The sequence below is a fragment of the Aquila chrysaetos genome, chromosome 12 (assembly GCF_900496995.4).
Source record: "Aquila chrysaetos chrysaetos chromosome 12, bAquChr1.4, whole genome shotgun sequence".
In the NCBI taxonomy this organism is placed as follows: domain Eukaryota; kingdom Metazoa; phylum Chordata; class Aves; order Accipitriformes; family Accipitridae; genus Aquila; species Aquila chrysaetos.
The window spans coordinates 10,578,965-10,602,433 of record NC_044015.1 but is presented as its reverse complement, the minus strand read 5'-3'; the positions used below and the strand labels follow the sequence as shown (position 1 = coordinate 10,602,433).

The following is a 23,469-nucleotide window of genomic DNA, read 5'->3' as shown; positions in this document are numbered from 1 at the left end:
GTAGCTGGTTCGTGGCGGGGGCGGCGGGGCCTCAAAATCCCCTTCTCCCGCTCGCGAAACCCCGGCGGATGCTCGTGGCCCCGCGGTGCTTTGAGACAGACTCACGGCCAGCCATCGTTGAGTCCAATGGGTGAGGTGGGGCATCGCCCTACAACCCAATTCAGACTACTCTCCCCCGGACACCCTTTTTCATCCCTGTCCCCTGTTTATACGACTTATAAACTCGGTTGAGGCCCGCCCCGGATGGACACTGCACATCATCTGGGGTCATGGGCCCAACCTCTGTCACCCGCCTTCAAAATAATCACAAACACCATTTTGGTTAAAGAACTTTCTGCAAATGGTCACCACTGTTGATTTCAGCCACCCCCCGGGCTCTCTGCTCACAGGGGGTTGGGGTAGCGGCGCTGGGAAAGCAGCCTGGGTTGGTTGGGTCGAGCAGCAGCGGCCAGCTGGGAAGCAGAGAGAGGTGGTGTAAGGGAGGGTTGTACCCCAAAATGCAGACCTGCTGTCCTCAGGATGCAGCCACAAGCATTCCCCCCTATTTCCCTCCTCCATCACCACCCCCCCCATCACTGTCCTCCCCCCATTTATTTTCTTATAAACACCAAACCCTTATACCCAGGGCTGGTATACCCTATATCACCCTGCCCACAGCAGATTGCCTGCAACCTGGCATCACCCCCAAAGGCAGGAGCCAGCCCCAGCTCTAACCAGCAACACCACAGGACGATGCTCTCACCTGAGACACCTGGACAGGGTTGAAGAGGGGAACTGTCCCCACCGATGGGGCAGATTCATGGGAGCCAGTCTGGAAGGGGTGAAGGGAGAGAAACTTAACAGCCACCCCCCAATTTCAGACCCCCCCATCACACACAAGTACACCTCCCTCCTCTCCTCACCGGCTCTCTTGCTGACTCCCCACCACCTGCATCCCACGAGCCTTTCATCTCAATGGATGCTGGAGTAACAGGAAAAGTATTTTCACCTTGCATTCCTCCTGGGGCATGCAACCAAAAAAAAAAAAAAAAAAAACCAAAAAAAACCCACTCACCAAACATAATTAGGAGGAGCAGCTTCTAAAATGACAACAGGGAGAGAGGAAAGGGGACCCATGCAGCATTTACCAGGGTTTCTGGAGGGAGGCTGAGCCAAAGGGCTTGTCCCAGCCACAGGAGGAGCTTCACGTGGGGATGGCGACATCCGTTCCTGAAACCACATCCACCCATTTAGAGCAGAAGCTCTTTGCATGGTGAGAAAACCTCTGCACCAGATACACCACACCACACTTTCGGGGTGCCACTCTGCACCCATCCTGCTGGAGAGGTACCCCAAGAGCTACAGTCACCCAAGCTAAGGGGCAGCTACAGGATCAGGGCAAGCAACCCCTGTCACAAAGCTAAACCACTCAGAGAGCTCAAAATTACGCAGGAGGCTGGACACCAAGCCCATGTACAGTGTAAGGGGCCACCAGGGTCCATGGGTCCCCCTCTGTTCCTCATCTCCTGCTAGTTTTGGAAGAATATCCCAAGATTTCCTGCTCCAGGATTGTAGGTCATTCTCAACCAGGAAGAAACTTCCAGGGGAGGGTCTCGCTCCAAACCCACCACCAGCCCGCAGTCAGGGATGTGACACCCTGAGGACTCGGCCAGGACTGGGATAACCACACATGGCTGCTTCCCCCTCTCTGCTGTGCTTCTAGTTAAAGAGGTTTTCCTTCCCTTCAGCAGCTAAAACCTGCCCGAGCTGTGCCACTCGCAGCTGCTGCTTTCCGCTCCGGCAAAGGGCAAGCCATCCCCACATAGTTTGCTGAGTGCTTGGAGGACCTCCAGGTTCAAAGAGGCTTTATAAATTTACAGTTATTATTAACCAAGGATTCACTTCCAGGCTAAAAGGGCTCCTGGTCCTGCTCTGTCCCTGCACAGAACGGCTACGGCCATGGGGGGCTGTGCAACAGCACAGCCCAGTCACCTGCACGAGGACGGAGGGAGAAATAGTGGGTGAAGGGGGAGACATGTCACCTGTCCCCATGGCTGTAACCCTGGGTGTCACCTGGGGACAGGACAGCCTCTCATACCCTACCTGTGGTCCCGGCGTGGGGGAGTCTGGACCCGTCTCAGACCCAGCTTTGGGAGATGTTTCCTTGGTGGGCTTCGACCGAAACCAGCCAAACCACCTGAATCCAGAGCTCTGGGAAATGCAGGTTGTCACAGTCAACATAAATGGGTGAGAAGGGGAGGACGCCACGGCCACCCAGCTGCCCCCCACACCAGCCGTGGGAGCAGGTACTGTTTTGCCCAGGTCAGGGCAGGGACAGCAGGCATCAGGGACAGGCAAGCTCAGAGCACAGGGCTTCACGTCAGCCCTGGCATGCTCACCTTATCCTCACCCGGCTTCACCGCCTCTGCTGGTGCTGGCTCTTCAATGGTGTCTTCAGCAGTGCTCTCTGAGGAAGGCCGGCTGTCATCTTCCAAGGAGACAGTAGAGCTTTCCGAGATGGTCCGAGCCCTTGCCTTTAACTCCTCCTGGCATCAGAGATCAGAGCTGCCATGTCGTGTTCCCAAACGAGCCACCCCAAGCATGATGAGACATTGGAATAGGCTGCCCAGGGAAGTGGTTAAGTCACCATCCCTGGAGGTATTCAAAAAGCGAGTAGACGGGGTACTCCAGAACATGGTTTAGTGGGCATGGTTGATGGTTGGACTAGATGATCTTGAAGGTCTTTTCCAACCTAAATGATTCTATGATTCTATGATCAGAGCATCCCCGGGACTCCTCCATGCCAGGCTTAACAGGTAGCACCCCCAGGGACTCCGGTGTCCCTCACACAGCAGGTAGGGAGGGACAGCACCCACAGCAGGATGCAGTGGGCAGCCCATGGTCCCAGAGGTAGGAGGCTGGAGAGGGCTACCCTGATCCATCAGGTCCCTAAGGGGATGGCTGGCATCACGATGTGGGGGTTCCGTGTGAGTTAAGCATGTGGAAGGACAAGCCAGCAGGTCCCAAATCCCCCCAGTGCCCCCCAGTAATGGGTCAGGGATGGTCTCCCTGACCCCTCTGACTCACCTGCTCTGCTGGGAGGGATGGCTGCACCCCTCCAGGGGACAGTGGGGCATCCTGGGGCTCCCCAGCTTCTCCTGTGGAGCAGAGGGAAGGACACAGTCAGGGCTTGGCCCAAGAAGCTCCTGCCATGTCTATCAGAGATATTTGCAGTGCTTCTATCCTCCCACTCCAGAGCAAGGCCACATGGCCAAGATGTCCCCCCTTGAGAGATGCAAAAGGCCATTCTGGTCCCTGTCCATGCCAGCACCAGGGAGGGAATAAGTCACAAGCCTGCACTGGTGCATCTCAAAAACCTGCCTTGCGCTGCTGGACGTGAAGCTGGTTTTCCCCATCTGGTAGAGAAGCGGCAGCACTGCCAGCAACCCAGAGCTGCCCTCCCTTGCTGCTTTGGGCAAGTTCTTGTGAAAATGAAGAGCCACCTGCCCAGGGTGGCTGACAGTGGTGGACTTGGTTTGCGTGCACACCACCAGGCAAGCGTGGCGCCACGTCTGGGGCAAGGTTGGAGGGAAACAAGGCTCTGCGTGAAGGGAGCAGCATTTGAAGTGACACACATGCCATAGGGGATCACGCTTCCCGGAGGAACACCCCATCCCACTGCTACTAACTGGGGATGGGTATTTTTGCAGAGAAACAAGGCTAGAGCACTTACCTGCCAGTGGCACCACCTGCAGAGGGGGCTCAGCAAAAATGCCTCCTGGAGGGGCAGCCGTCCCCAGGCCGAGCACGGGGGGCTGCAGCTCTTGCCCAATGCCGAGCAGTGGTGATGCTGCAACCTGAGTGGGGGCCGGGGGCTGGAAAGACACGTCCTCATGGGACCTGGGTCCCTGGGGTGGCATGGGCTGGTACCACTGGTCATACTGGTAGCCTTTGCTCCGGGGAAGCTCCTGACCAGGCTCTCCATCTGCAAAAAAACCCACACCTCAGGAGTTTACTCCAGTGTTTGTAATTTCATCAGGCTGTTGCACCAAATTCTCCTTTTTTCCATTATACATCAGCAGGAGCCAGGGGCATGAGGAGGGACCCCAGGGACCACACACAGGCAAGGAAGGAGGTAGGGCACAGTGCAGCAGTGGGGACCTTTCAGAGGCTTCAAGGAAGGTGGGCTGTGAAAGACAGGGAGGGGGGAAAACCTCCAATGCCTGACATTGCAAACGAACTCAGAAGGGGAATGCTATGGAAACAAAGAGACCAAGCACAAGCAGCTCACGCCAGCAGTTCAAAGGAGTCCAGGGCCTCCGGCCTTTTCTTCCACTCCTGCTGCACACCCCAAGCAAGAAAGAAAATTCACCAGGAAGCCGCAGCCTTCATTTCTGCTCCACAGGAGCACCCACAGGTGAGTTTCTTGCTTTAGGCAGATTTATTCAGGGTTGGGTTTTGTTTGTTTGAAAGGCATGTTGAGCAAGTGGGGTTTGTTTTATTTAACACACACACGCGTTGCTCTGTCTGATGTTAGACACAGCACAGGCAGCACACTGCCATTGGTCCAAGGTGCATGTCCTGCTTGTTCCAGCTCTGCAGCCTTCAGCCAGAAACATGCTGGGCACTGGGAATTTTCTCTCCCATCACCATAAGACACGGCCAGGAAGGACCCAGACCCCTTGGGTCTGAGCCTAGGGACAGACTATGGCATCTCTTGGATACAGTGCTACAAAATCCTTTGCTTTGTCCACCGGCATCGCCTCCAGCCCGCTCAGGGTTGGCTTCACACCCGCAAGCTGTTCCCACACAGCCTGGAGATGCTTGAGATCCACAGGGAGGAGGATGGATACTCGACTCCATGGTCCCTGGCAAGCTTAGCTGGAAAAAGTCAGGGAGGACAGCCCAGGCGGTAAGGATGGAGAGGGAGGTTGCTGTGACCACATGGATCCCAGCTTGGCACCTTGATTTAGGCTTTGTCTTTCCAAAATGGATGAACTCAGCACCAAGGCAGCTTTCTTTGCATGCAGGTCCCTCAGATGGTGACTCTGGATGGTCTTCCCAATGAACAAAAGGGCCAAGCATCGGGAAATTGAGCTGCAGAGGCTACATGGAGCAGACCTGGCCACTCAGAGAAGCCCTCATCATACCTTATGGATTTTTTTCCAAGGAAGGGTTATCATAGCCTCAGCCCTGATAGCAGCAGAAGGCAATCAGGATTGATGATCCTTTTTACTGCCTGGGAGAGCTCTTTGAAGAAGAATTTGGCAGCAGCAGGGAAAGCTGATAGGAAGAAAAAGCTGGGAGGAATTTGTCATGTTTTATCCTGTCTGCACAAGCCTTTATTCTCCACCCATTGGTGCCAGCATTCCCAGCAGAAAGCTGGATCTGAGCAGCAGCAAGGAGCAGTGGGCTGTGCTGGGGCATCCAGCTGATGGAGGTGGCTGTGAAGCAATGCCAATGGGTCACCAGCCCCTGACTTCTCGATGGGACATCCCAATGGACCCAGGGAAGGCTCATGTCCCTCATCTTGATGTCTCTTGACCCTCTGGGTGGAATGTCACTGGAGGGGACTCTTGGGGTCACCAAGAGGCAAAGCAAAGGGGTGAAAGAGGCAGTAGGGAAGGGGTAACACTGGGGCTTTACCAACAGGCATTCTGCAGCCCAGCATGCAGAGGGACAAGCTCCTTCCCGAATCTTTCATTCTGAAAGTGAGAAATCCCCTTAGTTCAGCTCCAGCTTTCATTCTCAAAGGACTGCCTGGTAGGAGGGCCATCTCCCCTGAGGCTCGGCTGGGAGGCACGTGCTTCGTCCAGCCACCCACCCCCAGTCCCCCTTCTCCCATAGCACCCACAGGGACTCTGAAGCTGTGGTGATTAGGCCCAATTACTCAGACCTCATACAGAGGGCATAAGCATCAACCCCTGGGTTTGCAGCCCATCCCCAGCAGCCCCACACCGGAGGGATGCATCCAGGCAAGAGCAAAATTTTGAGTTCTGGGGGGATGTAAGGAGCAAGGAGAAGCTGCTGAGAAATGCTCTGGGGAGCAGGGAGCTGCCTCCCAGCCCATGGCAGCACAACTCCACGTGCAGAGAAGGCTGCTGCGGCAATTGCAACCTGCCGCTTCATTTTCTTTACCTGCCATCGATGCAGCAGCCCAGGAGAGATCTGGCTGAGTGGGTGCCACCTCCAGAGAGAGGTTGTCTTCCACCTGCAAGGAGTCAGAGGGAAAACGTGATAAAACAGATGGAAAAAGGGATGGCACAGGGCAAAGACTAAGGAAACCACAAAGCCACTGTGAAGAAAAGCGTGGTGCTGGTGGGGCTGGGGCTCACAACCCACCCTGGGCTGTAGGAGTCCAGGTTACAGGTGAGACCCATACCAGCACAGGCACAGCTCTCTCCCAGCAAGTGAAGGGGGCTGCAGCACCGCTGCCCTGCTGAGAGCAGGCAGGAGGGGAAACTGGAGACAGAAAAGGGCACAAAACCAAAAGCAGACATGAAACCTGAACGAAAAGCATTAATCCAAGGATCAGCCTACAGTTAAGGGACCTGAGAGCATACGTCTGCAAGATGATGCCCCACCAGTGTCCTTTGCAACATCCTCACTGCAAGAGGAGATCATCATTCACCCACGAGCCCCTGACTGCCCTCCCTGAGCCAAGACAAGGAGTGTTTTACCCCATGCAAAGCTCTGCAGCCCTTGCTGCTCACACCCTCAGGCACTGCAACCCTTCTGCTTCCACTGAAGCTGCAGGTCCCACAGCAGAGACCATGTCTCTGAGCTCACAAGCCAAGGGGAAAGGTGCCTGGTCCTTCGAACGGCCTTCAAACCTCCATACCCATCCCTCCCCTTAGTTTCAGGGCAGAGGAGAAGGGTGCTCCTGCAGACAAACACCACCACAGACCAGCTGCCCTGCAGCATCCCCGCTCCTCCTTACCTCCCACTCCTGGCAGCAGGCTCGGAGCTGTAGCAGCCAGTCAGGCTCCAGCATCTGGTCCTGTTCCGGCATCTCCAGGAGCAGAGGGTCGGAGAGCTTCAGCCGCTCGGCTAGCTGCAGGGTCAGGAGGACAATGAGGCTCATCACACATCTCAGCTCCGCAGGGAAGAGACCAACCCTCGCAGCAATCGCACATGGCTGGGCACACAGGCCCAGGGGAAAACCACCAGAGCTGCACTTCTTCATAACGTGGGGGTAAAAGTAACACCAGCCTCTCATGTGAGATTTATTCCCTCTCCTACATTGCCACAGAGAGGTGCTGGCCCATCCTGTGCCCCGCAGAGAACCGCTCAGCAGGGCTGTCTCAGCCACCTCCACATAGATGTTGAAGTACCCACGTCAAAGATGCTCTTCACATCAGAGAGGCAGCTAACTATTACCATCCTTTTCTCCTCTGAGGAAAACGAGCACCTTAATCCTACTTGACAGCCAGCCTGCGGCACCAGCAGGTTTGCAGAACACCCCACCAGGAGCCCTGGAAACAGCCCAACTCCCAGGGCTGTGCATCAACCCCTTACCTACCCTACAAGGATGGATGGGAGCTGGTAGGGTTTGAGCTAAGGGCTCACCTGTCTTTGCAACAAGCATTACCATTACTAATAAACACGCAGAAAACAACAGAAATGCAGGGCTGGAAGGGACATTCTGAGGTTACCTGATCCATCTGCCAACGCTCAAGAAAATCCTGTGTGCCCACACCAGCCCATGTTTGTCAATTTGCACTTACAAATCTCCAGGGAGAAGATTTTGCAGCCTCCTAGGCCTGTCCTGATGCTTAACGTCCTTAGAGCTAAAGAGTTTTTTTCATAACATCGAAGTGAAATCTTCCCTGCTGCAAATTAAGCTTCTCAATTCCTGCTCCCGCAGAAGCTGCAGGGACAATCAGGCACCATCCCCTGAAAAGCAGCCTCCTGCTCCCCTGTACCCCTTCCTCCCCCAGCATATCTTGCCTGGAAAAAATAACCCTGAGGCCTTCTTTGGACGTCATTTTCCCCTCAATCTCTTATCACCCCTGCTCTTCTATTCTGCACTTGCTCCAATTTGGCCCTGTCTCTGAGTGCAGCATCCCAAACAGGGCACACTGCCCCAGCCAAGACCCCAGAGACCTGAGCACAGGGGTATTATCACCTCCTTGTCTCACACATGCAGTTCTTGCTCTCATAGCCCAGAATAACATTATAACACTGGAATTTTTTTTTCTTTTTTGCAACAGCATTCTGTTATGTTGCTGCTCGGTATTTTTTCCATGCTCCGCTATCTCCCCCAGGTCCCTCTCTGCAGTATTGCTGCTGTGTGTTTAATTTCTCCTGCAAGAGAGGAGTCTCTGCCACCCCGGCTGAAGCCATCTCAATCACGTGGGGTGTCCAGCTACTATCAACAGAGCAAGAGGCTCTTCTGGGGCCACCCATCCCACCAGCCCAGGGTGAAATGGAGGGCTCCCTGCAGAGCTAAATCGCAGTCTGGAGAAATTGCTCAGACAACGGTCCAGTTTCAAGACAGATGGATGAGGGGAGATGACACTCAAAGCACTGCTCTTCATCTGAGCCTTTACTGAATTTTTTCTTACTGGTATCGACTCACTTCTTGAGGATTTATCAAGCTCCCTCCCAGCTCCTTCGTGCTTATTTATCTTTTCCAGTTTGCTATGAGGCTGCTGCATCAAGGGCCACCAAAAGCCATCCAGAGTTGACCTTGCAGCCACCCTCTGCCGCCACACAGGTCTCAGCTATCCCCTCCACACCAGTCCCCATTGGCCATTTCTTCCTATTCCCAAAGTTTTTAAAAACAAAGCACAAAACACACTTTCCAACTCCAGCAGGTTACAGCAAGATATGACCCACACAGCTGGAGCCCAGCTTGGGACAGGGACTGGTGACAGAGAGCAGAGTAACCCAGCACCCAGCCAGGAGCTTGCACTACCTACAGACCCACTGTCCCATCTCTTTGCAAACACACATGTGTTCATCCTAAATCAGTTGCAGGAAAGGGGAAATTATAAGCATGATTACTCTTAAACGGGGGGAATGTTTAATCCAAAAGCTAATGTGCACTTTGATCCAATATTAATGAACCAGCACCTGGTTGTATATCGTCCCCAGCTTCAAAAGAGAGGAAGTCTTAATCAAACACTAATGTGTATCATAATTTGTAACACAGCCTAAAACATCAAAGACAAGAGTGTCTACGAATGGACTAGTTTTTCAGATGAAAGTGTTTTCTCCCAGGAGACGCATTATCCCCAGCAGAACAGCAGATCTGAGAAGCTGTTAGACAGTAAATAGGTTTTGACGATGGGGGGGGGGTGCGCTGCATGAGCCAAGTTTTGGGTGACTTCTGCAGCACCCGCTTCAGACAGGCAATCCTTGCTGCCCTCATCTCACAGCACCATGGCATTTGCACCCTTCCCAACAGAGGAAGGCTTCGAGCAGCTTCAGCACTGCCCTGGTAATGTGCATGGGGTGGGCAGACCCGCTCTCCTGAGAGCCCAACCTGCCCCAGGGGACCTGGGACACTTTGCCTCACCCCTCCCTGCCCCAGCATCCCACTCATGAAGCAGATGAGCTGGCCTCAGTGCTAGAAGCAGGGACATGCTCCTATTCACTGTCACCCCAAAAGAGCCCCTGGCAGGTAAATGGAATCATGGGATGATGAGCTGGAGGGAAAATGTCAAGCACTCAAACTTCAGCTTCTTATGTCTGTGCCATTTAGAAGTTCAAAAAGCCTCTCTAGAACAAAAAAACATCCTTTGCTTCCAAATAACTCTGCTCCTACTTGGCAGCCAACACAATTCCTTTGTTTTCTACCCTAAATCCATGGGTATTAGAGACGGCATGAAGGCGTTGGCTTCACTGTACTCGGCACACACCAGGCAGCAAACCCTGGGGGGGGGCTGCTCAGAGCTGCCAAGCACCCCCAGCCACGGGAAACCCCAGGGATGCTTCCTACCACACCAGGTCCCTGCCAAGCATGCAGGGGAGTATGAGACTCACCTTCATCACTTGCTGGGCCAGGATGGGGTGGCTGGCCAGATCCTGGCCCAGGAGCGCGGTGGCGATCTGCTCGCAGTATTGCAGGGCCTGGGCTGGGAGCCCGTAGTCAGCCAGGCGAGAGGCATAGAGGAGCTTGTACACCTCGGGAGAGGGAAGCAGAGCAGACATAGGTGAGCAAGGACATGCTCATGCCTGTGGGTCCCTTCTGCCCCCCAGCACATCATCCCAGCATGACTCGGAGCACTCTGGATCACGGGTCTCATCACCCAGAGGTCACCTTCAACTTGACCCATGGGCACCCCGACCCATCCCCACGGGGTCATCCAGCCTTGCTCCCTGAACCACAGCACTGTCGCAAGGCCAGACTGGCCCAGAGCCAGCAGACAGGTGGTGGGGAGAGCACACCAGCCCACCACCTTCATTTATCCACCCAATTTGTGCAGCGCCCAAGGCAGCAACAGCCGGGTACTTATTTGCAATATGAAAAGTCTATCCATTACCCAAAGAGCAGGAAGGCAACTAGACCTGAGCCAGCACTGATCGAACACACTGTGCCCCAAAATCTGCCCAAAGCCCTGCTCTGGAGGACCTCCTCAGCTGGGACAGCCTCCCCATCACTCCCAAAGCCCAGTGAGGGGACAAGCCTTGGAGAGCAGCCTGAATCCCTGGCTTCAGGGTGGATGCATGTTTTGTGGCAGGTCTGAGCTGCTGCACCAGATGTGCTTGCGCATCTCTGCTACCTGGAAGGGGAGCAGGAAGGATTTGGGCTGTCGTAGGTGCTGGCAGTACTCGAAGATTTCCATCCGCTGGATGGCCTCTGTCCTGGCAAACTGGGCGAATGCCTGACTGCAGAGGAGAGGGGTAGGTTCAGCAAGCAGGAGGAGACCTCTCTGCCCAGACAGCCCCACACACAGACTCACAGGTCCACCACTGTGCCAGCCTGCAGCTGGAGAGGCCCAGAGCAAAGCTCACATTAAGAGCAGTAAAAACCCACAAACAGGGATCGCTTTTGTGTAAAAGTGAGATCCTGGGAACGGGGAGAAGGTGGGACACATCACTCTGGCAAAAGCACAGCCTCCTGGGCTCACTCACCAGTGGCTGCTGCCCAGCAGAGCCATGCGGTCTGCCTTCGCCCCGAAGTAACCGAAAGGAATATCTGCCATCAGGTAGCAGAAATGAGCTGCTTCAACTGCTCCCCTGCCAGCTGGATGGGAGGAAAAAAGACAAACACTTAGTCCTGAGAGAGAGGTCACCATGTGGTCAGTGTTGCTCTGGAGGCCCCCAAACTCACAGGAAAACCCAAACCCCACCACCCCACTTTTCCCTGTCCATGCAGACCCTGAACCCTCCCTTCTCCCTGTTTTTTGTCTGTTTTCCCTGATTGCTGATTTCTGTACCTAGGAGGGGATTTCAGTGCAGTGGTAGGACCAGGGAAGCCTGAGCTTCCAGCTTCAGCTCTGCAGGGTGCCATTATTGGTATGAAATCCCCAAGAGTCCCTGCCACTGGGAACAAGTCTCAGTCCCTGCGGTTATATATGCCGTCTCTGTGTCCGGCTGCTCCAGGTGTCTCCAAAAGAGCAGCTAATAGATATGCCTGGGCCTGACTCATCTGCCAGCACAAATGGCAGCAGGACCCATCAACACCTCATCCCTGCCACCGCACAGGCACCGCAAGTCCGGGGGTACAGGCATGCACACCCCATCTTGGCACCAGCCTACATCCATGCCAGCGTGGACATGCATGGTGACATTGCCGGTGTCCACCCACCATTACAAGACAGCTGGAACACAACTGCTCACAACAGCCTTGGCTCACCCAAACTGTCTCCCATGGTGACGATAGCTCGGTGGTTCAGCTCCATGTCTCCAACCTTGTTGGACAACATCACAGCCAGGTGAGGCCTCCAGTCTCCCCATGTGGCATCCCCACAGCACTGGAGGGAGGCAAAAGGAGAGCAAAGCTGAGCAGAGATGGTCACCACAAGGTGGGTGTCACAGGCAGGTGACAGCAGAGGGGGTACATGTGCCAGGGGCAGCCTCTTGCTCACAGACCAGGGCTGCCTGCGGGATCCTTCCTGACATGAGCTGGAAGAGGGTCTGCAGGGGGTCATTGGTGGCCAGTGTGCTGGTGAACCTGTGAGGAGACAGCAGAGATAGAGCTGCCATGCTGGGACCACAAACCCTCATTCACCTCCAAGGGCACATCCCAAATACCCCAGAAAAGCAGTGTTCTGAGGGGCTTCCCAGAGAAGGCAGAAAGGATCATCAGCCCACGAGGCAGATGAGCTGCATTACCTCTGGAGCAGGCAAGTCTCCAGGACAACACTGGATAAAACCTCCTTAAAAGGATTCAGGTTGCACAAGACAGAAAATTTCTGCTTAACTCTCCCCTGAAGGGATCAACCCAATCCAGACTAAGTACGTTAATTCCACCAGAAAACATTCATACGAGTGGGATGAACAGCTCAGACCAGGCTGGATCACAGTGAAGGTAGCTCAGCTCCCCCTACCCCTATGGCTGCCTTTGCTAGGGCAGCAAAGGCAAAGCCAAAGACTCAGAATGAATCCACCCCACATCTCCAGGGAATGGCTTTCCTTCTGCTTTCCAGCCCCCCCCCCCCTTGGTTTCTCCTGTCCATCAGGAAGCTCAAAGGACTTGGGCCCATCCAGATGGATGCCCCTCTCTCCCCTTTGCCCTCTCTGAAAGCATCCAGCTGAAATCAATGCTCTTTTTTCAGTGCACTGGGGCTGAGGGCACCCAAAGGGTAACAGGCTTGGCAAAGGCAGTCACAGAGCATCATACCTGGCTTTAGCTTCTCCAACTTACCCAGTGAGCACCCAGCTGTAGGTCCGAGGGTCCATCTTGCTGGAGAGGAAGAGGGCATGGCCCCACAGCTGGTTTCTCATGGCCCAGACCAGAGCATCCTGCAGCCAAGGTAGAGAAGAAAAAGGCTTTCCATTAACTCTATGTTTTTCCCTGCCCTCCCCTGCTGCCAGAGGACCCTCTGCTCACCCAGCTCGGAGTCAAGATCTAATGCCTGCTCCGGCTTTAACTAATACCCTCCAAAAAACCCTCCCACATTCACAAAGGCCCCTTTATCTTTCTACCTCGCATGATGACAAGAACTGGGACCTTCATAGCAATATTGTCTTTCCTGGATTTCCAGGTCTGTGCTGCCTGTTAGCTCTCAATGCCACCACTGTGGGATCCCAGCCTGGGCACCCAACCTTCTCTGCATGCAACCCTCCTCTCTCTCCCTGTGCCTTTGGTATCCCTTGAGATCACATAGCTGCAACTAAACCTGCAGTGCTGGTAAAAGCATCTGCATCTTGTCTTCACTCAGGGCCCCATCCCAGTTCCCAATGGTGGAAAATCACTGCCATAAACCCTATTGTACAAACAACTTGAACGGTTGATACCACAACTATAGGGCATCTCTTGACCACCCTTCCTTTTAAAACCTGAAGAGGCCAAGGGGGCCAAGAACAAAAGTCAGCCCTCTGTCCTGGATCCCACTCACCACTTACTTTCTTCCTGCCATAATAGAGGAGTTTGGTGAACTTCTCCACTATCTGTGCCTGCGTCTCCACAACGGGAGGGACCTCCCCCGTGATGAGGTCCAATGTCCCCGGCTGACGTGACATCCACTCGTCATCTGTCAGGCCAAGCAGGTTTGCCACAGGGTTTTGCCTCTTGTACTTCTCCAGGCACCTGCAGTCTTGTATCAGCAGCTCAGCTGTGTCTGAGCCCACCATGGACTGCGAAAGGGAAGGGGAGAAGTGAGGAGGCCCATGGAGGCTGCCCCATGAGCAAAGGCTGATGGCACTTCCAGTCGGACACGCTTACACTTGTATCCTCAATCCTAGCGCATCTCCCAACAAGACCAGCCTTGGCCACCAGCACACAGTTTTGGAGGGCAAAGGATTCAGCACAACTAGCAAGACCTTCACAGCACTCCCTCTGAAGATCTCATTCATCTGCTTCCAACAAGCAGCCACAGATTAGGTTGGGTGCATTTCATCGGGTTAAAGGAATAATCCCCATTTAAGCATAAATGCTGGCTCCTCAATGAAGGTGGCAACAGTCCTTTTCAGAGCTGCTATACCTTGGGTTGTTGGTAGTTCACAAGGATGAAAAGCAGTCCAGGAGAAGGGTTTGCTCCAAATATCCAGGCAGTACCAAACTGATTGATGGTACTGTGGGAATGGGATGCTTTTAAGGTGCACCCCCATGAAAATAGCAACTGAATCAAGAGGCACATAAGGGGCATATAACTTGCCTCGCTTCTAAGATCAAACCAGTCAGCCCATTTCCATGGACACCTACCCCATTCTGCCGGCAGAGGAGGACCAGCAGTTTCCAGAGAAGAGCTGAATCTCTGCCTTTCTGTGTTGAGAGATCACAGCTCGTGGCTATCTTCTGCTGGCAAAATGTCATCACATCCACCTTGTGCAGGTCTTCCCTTACAGCAGCAAAGAAAGGCATCAAAAGAAACCCAAGGCAAAGAAATCTAGGACATCATTCAGACTCAAAGCATCCCCAGGTTCACTGATGGGGATGCCAAAGATTCAAAGTGAGAGATGGAGAAGATCCCTGGCATCAAGCACATACCACCCTGGCCACACCAAGCTCAAAAATGCTTAAATTTGATCTTTACTATGACTCTTTGCACATTTCTGTGTTTCAGGCAAGCAGAGGGCATCTCAAACCCTCTCTCTGCCCTCCTGATAATATTTTCATCCATCCATCTGCAAAGAACCTCAGTTTTGCTTAGCTGTGCTGCTGTTACAGCTGTGGATATCTGAGGCTGTAGGAGCAGGCATGCATACAGGCAGTATCTTCGATTAACTGGCACAGTGCAGGGAGAAAGACATGCTTGTGACCACATAAACTCTTTGGGTCTAAAACAGAAGCAGAAACCTTTAAGCTATGTGCAAACCAGGCAGAACTGCTGTCTTACAAAAAAAAAAAAAAAAAAAAAAAAATCAGACAGTTGGAAAAAGTGGCTGAGAGAGAAGATGAGCCAGGGGAGAGGGACCATGACAGGAGATGCTGATTGTGACTCAATCACACCAACTTATTGTATGGATATCCCCAACATCCCTTTCAGCACAAGTAACCTCCAGGTCTTCTACCCAGCTTCTGGACATAGGCAGCTGTTTTGCTCAGTAAGTGGGTTTCCTCCTTCTGCACACTCCTTTCCTCTCCCCACGTTGGTTACAAGTGACAAGAAATCACACTGGTGTAACCAGTATGATACAGAGACAACCTGATTCAGTACAGCATGACTCATCCCCAGGCTCACACTGGATGAAGGTGCATGCATACTGGGTCTGACCCTGCCATGCTCAACAGTCTCAGGGGACAAAAAACTTAGGAAAAGCTAAACCACAGGTTGACCCAGGGCTTTAGAAATCCAAAGAGATCTCCCAAAAGTCAGTTTTCTGGGACATGAGTACAAAATAAGGTCAGACATACAAACCACAGTAAACCCACACCCTATGAATATTCAAAATAACCATCTCCCACAATCCAAACCAACCTACACTGCAGCAAAGGGGCTGGGCTCCCAGTCTTAACTTGGACTTGGCCTTTGCAGATATCTCAAAACCATGGGGACCCTAAAGTCTGCCTTGAGCTCATGTCTCCTCCCAAAGAAGAGGTGCTCCCGGGCCAGCCGTGCCAGCACAGCTAGGGGGACACAGCTCCTGGACCTGCCGGTGCAGCATACCTGGCCAGGGGCCCAGGGAAGGCCCGTAGCTCCTCCAGCTCTTTTGTGTCACGAAGGATTACCTAAAAAACAAGAGCAAATTCAGCAGCTGGACTCCAGCAATCAGGCCAGCCCCAGCTGGGCTAGCTGAAAGTCAGTGCCTTGGCCAAGGGTTCAACAGTGCTGGTGAACCTACTCTCTGTGCTAAGCATGTCTTAAGGTAACCCCAGAGCATAGACCCTAAACCATCACATGGACCCCAATGCTAAGGTCCAGGTAAGAAATGCCTGTTGAGATGGCATCTGCCTCTTTTGGGAGGAAAAATAGGAGACTGAAACACTGTGGTAGACTCAAGGGTTGGATATAGCCTCTGTATCGGAGAACCTCAGAAAGGTGAGCAGAATTATCCTTCAGAGAGGTACGGCCCACATCTGTCCCTATCAGGAGGGAACACTGTGAACAGGTCACAGACGACAAGAGTTACGTAGCTGAAGGAGCAGGATGTGGGGCCCAAAGGCTGAAAGCAATTCCCAGGCACGGGCTGGCATGATGCAGACTCAAGGGTCCGTGTTGGCTGGAGATAAGATGGCAGCAGGGGATGGGAAGGCTGCTAAGGAGGCTGTTTGAGTGATGAACAGCATTTGCATCCCTCAGGGCAAAAGGAGCCACTCCAGCAAGGGGACAGAGGGCAGTCTGGGGTGCCGGGCTGTGGCATACCTCCAAGCTGTGTAGCTCGACGTGGGCTAGCTGCCCCTCGGCCGGGCGGTGGGGACACACCAGTACCAGCTGGCCTCCAGCTCCAAAGCACACCGCCATGTGTGGCAGCGAGAACTTGAGGGGTACCACCGGGTCTGGGGTGGACACCAAGGGCCCCCCTGCAATGACACACAGGCCACCATGAGTCCCCTTACCTTGACCCCACACCACCTCCACTATGGAGGATGTGACCAGGTCCCAACCTGGCCCCCTCAACTGAAGTAACCCTCTACTGATCCCCCCCATGCAAGAACTGTCCCCTAAAGCAGAAGGCAAATATGTGGCACCTTCTGCACCCCCCGGGCAGAGCCACTGGACCACACACCCACCCCGCAGCCCCCTGGTCATGCCTTGCACCCACAAAACCTCCTCCAGGAAAGGACCAAGCTGTGAGACAGCAAATCTCCTCACACCAGCCATTTATTTCCTTGCTCCCCTGCCTTGTCAGAGGGGCCCAGGGCCCCATAACACCTCACCTGCTTGTGTCGGGCTCCAGGTCCCTGAAAGCGCAGGGTCATAGTGGTCAGCACCATCACGGATGTACTGGCTGAGCTCATGGCTGCTGGAGCTGAGCCCTGACTCACGATACTGCAGGAGCAGGCTGGGCTGGCCCGAGGGCTACAAGGAAGGAAGAAAACACAAACCTCGCTAAGAAACTAGGGACCCCACTGCTTCTCAGCTCCAAGGGCAGCGGGACAGGCTCTGCTGCCCAGGAGGAACAGCACAGCTGATTCCCATCTGAGCAGCTCACTCCCTTCAGCATCTTAGGTTCATCATGGCACATACACTGGTCATACCCAATGGCTTTTAAAATAATTTACATTAGCCACAAGTCTAGCCCAACAGTCAGCAGGCGGTGCTTGGGAATCAGGAAAAAAAAGCTCTGCCCAGGAGCAAAACCACCAGAGCAGCTTTGATTTGATCTTTTAATTTGCTCTATTCCAAAACACAGTGATCAGGATAGAAGTGTGATGGAGCAGACCTTGGTGGACAGAGCTGAAAAAGACACAGCTTTCAGCTACCACGGGAGGATGCATGAGAGCATCCCACCAAGTCTGGATTTCTGTCCTGCTCTTGGCTCCCTGCAGAAGCGGTGTACAGCCCCATGCCTGGGGCAACAACAGCCCAGCAGATGGGCACTTCAGAAATATTAATAACCCACTATAATAATCCCCAGAGACTGTTAAGCACTGAGATCAACATAGCAAAGCAGCCCTTTTCTCCTCAGTTTCTTTCCCAGATGGAGGAGAGACACATGGATTGCTCCCAAAATCTATGGGAGATCCCCAACCCTCTTGTCCTGCACCCCTGCCCATCTTGAGGTTACCTCTGAGGGCTGGCCACTGGCCTCCCCCAAATCGCTGCCGGGGGTTTCTCCCCCTGCCCATTCAGGCCGGGCAGCCGAGACATATCTCTCCTCATAGGAGTCGTAGGTCTGTGTCCTGCAGAAGGGACAAAAAGGAGAAGCCCCAAAGGTCAGAGATTTTCGGGACCAGCCACAAATCCACTAATTTTGCAGCAGATGGTTGCACCATCTGGGCGATGCCCAGACCCCCCACCCTTACCTATCCTGCCCCTGTGGGGTTGCAGCCAGGTTGGGGTGGTAACCCCTGTAGTAGTGCTGGTCCCGGAAAGTGGTACTCTTGGTGTAAGGCTCTCCCTGTCTCAGGTCTAGAGAGAGAATCAAGATTTAGCATTGCCCCTCCAAAGCAACAAGCCATAATGAAGTTGCAGAAGAAAAGCAATGAGTCAGGCAATTTGCCATGCACACCCCATTTGCTTCCAAATTAGCCCAACACGGAGGTATGATAAAGCCCTGTACACATTTGCCAACACAGCACTGATATCCTTTCCTCTTTCCTCCCTCCCCTTTTCTTCAGCCCAGGAACTCCAGAAACAGCAAAAACAAGGCCCTGGCCACCCTGCTCACACAGGACCATCAGCATCGAGTTCAGCCTGGAACCGGGAATCACACAGGTTTTTAGCCATGGAGATCAAGATCAAACATTCCCTTGGGTACAGCTAGTACCTGCTCACATTTCCCAAATGCAAACCGAGGGCAGTGCTGCACAGGGAAAATGGCACCAACAGCACAGGAGCATGGGCAGGAGAAAGCCCTGCAGATGTGCAAACCCTGGGAGAAGAACCCATCCCATCCATGCTTGCCAATGTGATGCCCATTTACAAGAAGGGTCAGAGGGAAGATCCGGGGAACTACAGGCCTGTCAGCCTGACCTCAGTACCAGGGAAGATTATGGAACAGTTCATCTTGAGTGCGCTCACATGGCATATGCAGGACAACCAGGAAATCAAGCCCAGTCAGCATGGGTTCATGAAAGGCAGGCCCTGCTTGACCAACCTAATCACCTTCTATGACCAGGTGACCCACCTAGTGGATGAGATAAAGGCTGTGGATGTTGTCTACCTAGACTTCAGTGAGGCCTTTGACACTGTCTCTCACAGCATACTCCTTGAGAAGCTGGCGGCTCATGGCTTAGACAAGCGTACTCTTTGCTACCAGTAAAAAACTGGCTGGATGGACGAGCCCAGAGGGTTGTGGTGAATGGAGTTAAATCCGGTTGGCGGCGGGTCACAAGTGGTGTTTGCCAGGGCTCAGTATTGGGGCCAGTTCTGTTTAACATCTTTATTAATGATCTGGACGAGGGGATCAAGTGCACCCTCAGTAAGTTTGCAGTCGACACCAAGTTGGGAGGGAGGGTCGATCTGCTCGAGGGTAGGAAGGCTCTACAGAGAGATCTGGACAGGCTGGATCGATGGGCTGAGGCCAATCGTATGAAGTTCAACAAGGCCAAGTGACTGGTCCTGCACTTCGGTCACAGCAACCCCATGCAGCGCTACAGGCTTGGGGAAGAGTGGCTGGAAAGCTGCCCGGCAGAGAAAGACCTGGGGGTGCTGGTTGGCAGCCGGCTGAATATGAGCCAGCAGTGTGTCCAAGTGGCCAAGAGGGCCAACGGCATCCTGGCCTGTATCAGAAATAGTGTGGCCAGCAGGAGCAGGGAGGTGATTGTTCCCCTGTACTCGGCACTGGTGAGGCCGCACCTCGAGTACTGTGTTCAGTTTTGTGCCCCTCGCTACAGGAAAGACACTGAGGTGCTGGAGCGTGTCCAGAGAAGGGCAACCAAGTTGGTGAGGGGCCTGGAGCACAAGTCTTATGAGGAGCGGCTGAGGGAGCCAGGGCTGTTCAGTCTAGAGAAGAGGAGGCTGAGGGGAGACCTTATCGCTCTCTACAACTCCCTGAAGGGGGGGTTGTAGTGAGGTGGGTGCTGGTCTCTTCTGTCAGGTGGCTGGAGATAGGACGAGAGGAAATGGCGTCAAGCTGCGGCAGGGGATGTTTAGATTGGATATTAGGAAAAATTTCTTTACTGAAAGGGTTGTCAGGCATTGGAACAGGCTGCCCAGGGAAGTGGTTGAGTCACCATCCCTGAAGGTATTCAAAAAGCACGTAGACAAGGCACTTCATGGTTTAGTGGGCATGGTTGATGGTTGGACTGGATGATCTTGAAGGTCTTTTCCAGCCTAAATGATTCTATGATTCTATCCCGGAGAAAGCATTGCCTCCTCTGCAAGCAGGTTGCCTCCATCCCCAGACCCAAAGGACAAGCTCATACCTTTGTCATCTTGCCAGGCCACTGGCTGCCACTGGCTGCTTTGGTAGGTGTAGTCATCCCCATAGCCAGCTGCTGGATACTGCCAGTGGGGGTCTTCATATCCCTGCCTGAAACACAACATACTCAATCTGGGAAAGAAAGGGCACTGCTGCAGGTTCTGCATCACATCTAGGGTTAGACTTATGCCCTGGATGGGACCTTTGGAGGAAGAAAGGGTAATGGAAATAAAGCCAGCTCCCCTGCCAAGGTGCCCTGCTCAGCAGCAGGGCCAGAAACTGGTCCAGCATCACACCTGAAAGGAGCAGCAAGAGCCTTGGATACTTCCCCATCCACATCTACGAGAAAGCTGTGCACTGCAGTTTCAGGCAATGCCCAATTTCAGCTCGATGATGTGGACTTGTCATGGGGATCATCTTTCACCCACGTTTTAGGAGAGGTCCCCCCAAAGCACCTTCTCTGCCAAGTTCTGGAGCTACCACATCTACTGCACAGCTCAGCAGGTCTTCCCCTGTGCCGGAGCCCAGCCCCAGCCCAAGCCCAAGCTGAAGCCACCCACCCGGCACTCACATACCTTAACCCTTCACAATTTACACAGCAATTTGGTCAGCCCTGTGCACCACCCACCTTCCCGGTGCGAGCATCGTACCACCTCAGCACAAAACTCTGCGTATCCACACCATAACTCGCCAAGGGCAGTAACTCAGGCAAATCAATGCAAATTTGCTGGAGCGCTCAAAGCTCTCTCAGCAGCGAGAGCATCCTCTAGCCCACATTTTATCCTTCCACCCTCCGCTGTTTCAGCAGCTGAGCTTGCAACCTCCCTTTTGCTCCTATATTACCGTCTGTATTTTTATTGTTCACCTTGCACTTGGTAAAAAAGAACTGCATTTAATCAAACCTTCAAGAAAAATGCACCTCGGGACCAAGATGAAGCCTGTAAAACAGCAACCACAGAAGTCACAGCTGTAGGAAGAAATCGGAGCTGCAACTGCTACGCAGCCTTAAATATAGAAGTCATTGGCTGCTTTAATAGCTGGACATCACCTAATCGCCCACTGCCTCGAGGCTGCTTGCTGTTTCCCCTATGCAGTTACAAGGGCAGGACCCGCGTCACAAGCCCATGAGAGTGGTGAAATGGTCAAATCTTATTTCAAGAAGGATTACAAGGAAGGGGCTCAGCATGAGCATCACAAAGTCAGACAGCTCTCACCTGGAGTACGGCCTGTTGGGTTTGCTGCTTTCATAGTACTCAGCCCGGGAAGCTGGTCCGCGGGCATCCCTCCAGGGGTGGCGGCCCTCATCCCAGGGGTGGCCGGGGAGGCGGCCCCCATCCCAGGGGCCGGGCTGACGCGGGGGCCCTGCACGGAGGAGCTGCCACCTTGGCTGTGGTGGGGGACCATGGTGTGCCTCTCCCCACCCCGCCCGGGCTACCTGCCTCTCCCAGATCTGGGGCGGCCAGGCAGGGGCCCAGGGGTCCATCACGAGCTTGCCAGTGAGATCCTCTCCGGTTTTGGGGTGGGAGGAAAGATTAAGTCCCAAATGGCTTTAGTGGCCTGCAAGCAACGAGATAAGGCACAGTGCGTTTGATCAGCGGCTTTTCACCCCCCCTCAAAGCCCCCCAGGAAGTCTGTTGCCACCTACTCCCTGCTTTTGGGAGCCTGCTGAAACCCAGCATCCTTTCTAAAATGCCCAGAGGCAAGGAAAAGCCATCTCCACATCTACCTAAACTTGAAGCTCCCTTTAAAACACCAGGATGAAATGGTCCATTTTTGAAAGCAACAGGCATCCAGCTCTTCCCAGAGCCAGAGGTAGGATCCAGGTAGCATCCTCCTGCACCCTCAACCAGCAGACCACCAGCACCACCACTCACAGTCTCCCCAAGCAGGTTAGAAATCAGCTTTACCTCTGCAACAAGGTGGTGAAACCCCATTTTATATGTGGTAGAGGAAGGGATATTGGCAAAGCTACAAGCAGGACAGGGAGAGTTATTCTTAAAGAAATGAGTAGTGACAGAGGCAGAGAGAAATGGAGCTTTGCTCATGTGAGCTATGAGATGGGGTGGAAGCAGGGATTTCCTCCTGCCTTCCAGCTCCAGCAAGAATATAGCAGTTCAAACAGACACCAGATTTATTTATAATGGTCCCACGCGGAAGAGGAAACCCTAAGGACAGCCCAAGACAACACATGGGTGAAGCCCCAGCTGCCAGAGGGGAGTGCCACCCTCAAGCCCCCCACATCTCCTCTTGCAGCATTGGTACCCAAACTGCCCCCACAAAGGCTCATGAACCTCCCTGATGCGGGCAGATAGCCAGATGCTGTCTGAACCACTTGTCAACCCTCTCACACTCAACGTTTAAGGTATTTTGGGGTCATTTCAGTGCTGGGAGGGGGGGGGGACACTCAGATCTCAACACAGGCAGCTCAGTTTGTGCCCCTTCTAGGTGAAATCAGGGTTAAATCCTTGTCCTAAATAGCCCCCCAGGCACAAGCAGCCAGACACCCACCATTTTGGTCCCACCGAGGGCCCCCCTAATTTTTGGCCAAGGGTTCCCACTGCCGTCCACCCCCCGCAGCAGCCACACACACCTGCTCAGAGGCCGCCGGGGCCCGTCTTCCACTCCCTGGGGTGCCACTGCCAAAGTCCACTGCCACATGGGCCGCTGGCTGCTGCGGGGGACAAAGGGCAACCTCCGCTCCTCCGCCCCAGACTGACTCCCTCGGCCGCTCGCACGGCTCCCAGCGGGGTTTGCACTGCTGTTTGCATCCCCAGGGGTCACCTACCGCACCACTTGTGCCTCCTCTCACCCAAGAGATGGAGCATGCAGCCCTCGGAGCTCAAAAAAAGCCAGATATTTCTCCTGTGGGTTTGTTTTTAATGCCATAAGTATCCTCCTCTATACATCCTCACGCTTCCTAAATAATAATAAATAAAACCTGCTGGCTGAGCTGGTGGTTTAATATGGACCCAGCTCAAGCAAGTAACGTCTGTCCCACCAGCCACTGCCCAAGGCAGAATTGGGGCAGGATGGAACTGGGATTCACCCCAGCATTGCCTCATCTAAGTCCATATAGTGCAATAATGGCCTCACTCTATAAGCGACCAGGGATTCCTGCCTGAAGACCCTCTCCCAAACTCTCCCAGGTACATTAAAAACCAAAAAAAGCAGTAAATTAAGGCAAATGGCATCATAGAAAACTGCAGTAAAAGCTAGATATAAGAGCCAGCGTCTTACACCCAGCAGCCTAGCGACGTGCCATCATCTCCCCCTTCACCAGGGAAAGCACACATGGTTTCCTAACCCCCAAAGCCTCCATTTGCTGAATGCGAGCAGCCCAATTTCAGCCCGAGGGCAGCATGGAGGAACATTGGATGACCAGCAGAAAAAGAGCTTTTTTTTTTTTTT

General features: G+C 53.6%; 1 protein-coding gene across 1 annotated transcript; it reads right to left on the bottom strand.

Annotated features, from left to right (window-relative positions):
* Window positions 1-322: 322 nt before the first annotated feature.
* Window positions 323-21,616, bottom strand: LOC115349664 (protein transport protein Sec16B). The gene is made up of 25 exons (XM_030034214.2): window positions 21,276-21,616; window positions 20,066-20,172; window positions 18,002-18,107; window positions 17,764-17,878; window positions 16,913-17,054; window positions 16,398-16,555; window positions 15,702-15,763; window positions 14,297-14,432; window positions 13,498-13,728; window positions 12,797-12,894; window positions 12,022-12,103; window positions 11,786-11,903; window positions 11,062-11,173; window positions 10,710-10,815; window positions 9,970-10,110; window positions 6,920-7,033; window positions 6,118-6,190; window positions 3,713-3,964; window positions 3,067-3,137; window positions 2,379-2,525; window positions 2,083-2,190; window positions 1,128-1,209; window positions 903-1,000; window positions 743-811; window positions 323-452 (listed from the first exon to the last, which is right to left on the bottom strand). The coding sequence occupies exons 1-25, from the start codon at window positions 21,542-21,544 to the stop codon at window positions 384-386; spliced, it is 3,066 nt and encodes a 1,021-aa protein (XP_029890074.1). The 5' UTR covers window positions 21,545-21,616; the 3' UTR covers window positions 323-383.
* Between the last annotated feature and the right edge of the window lie 1,853 nt (window positions 21,617-23,469).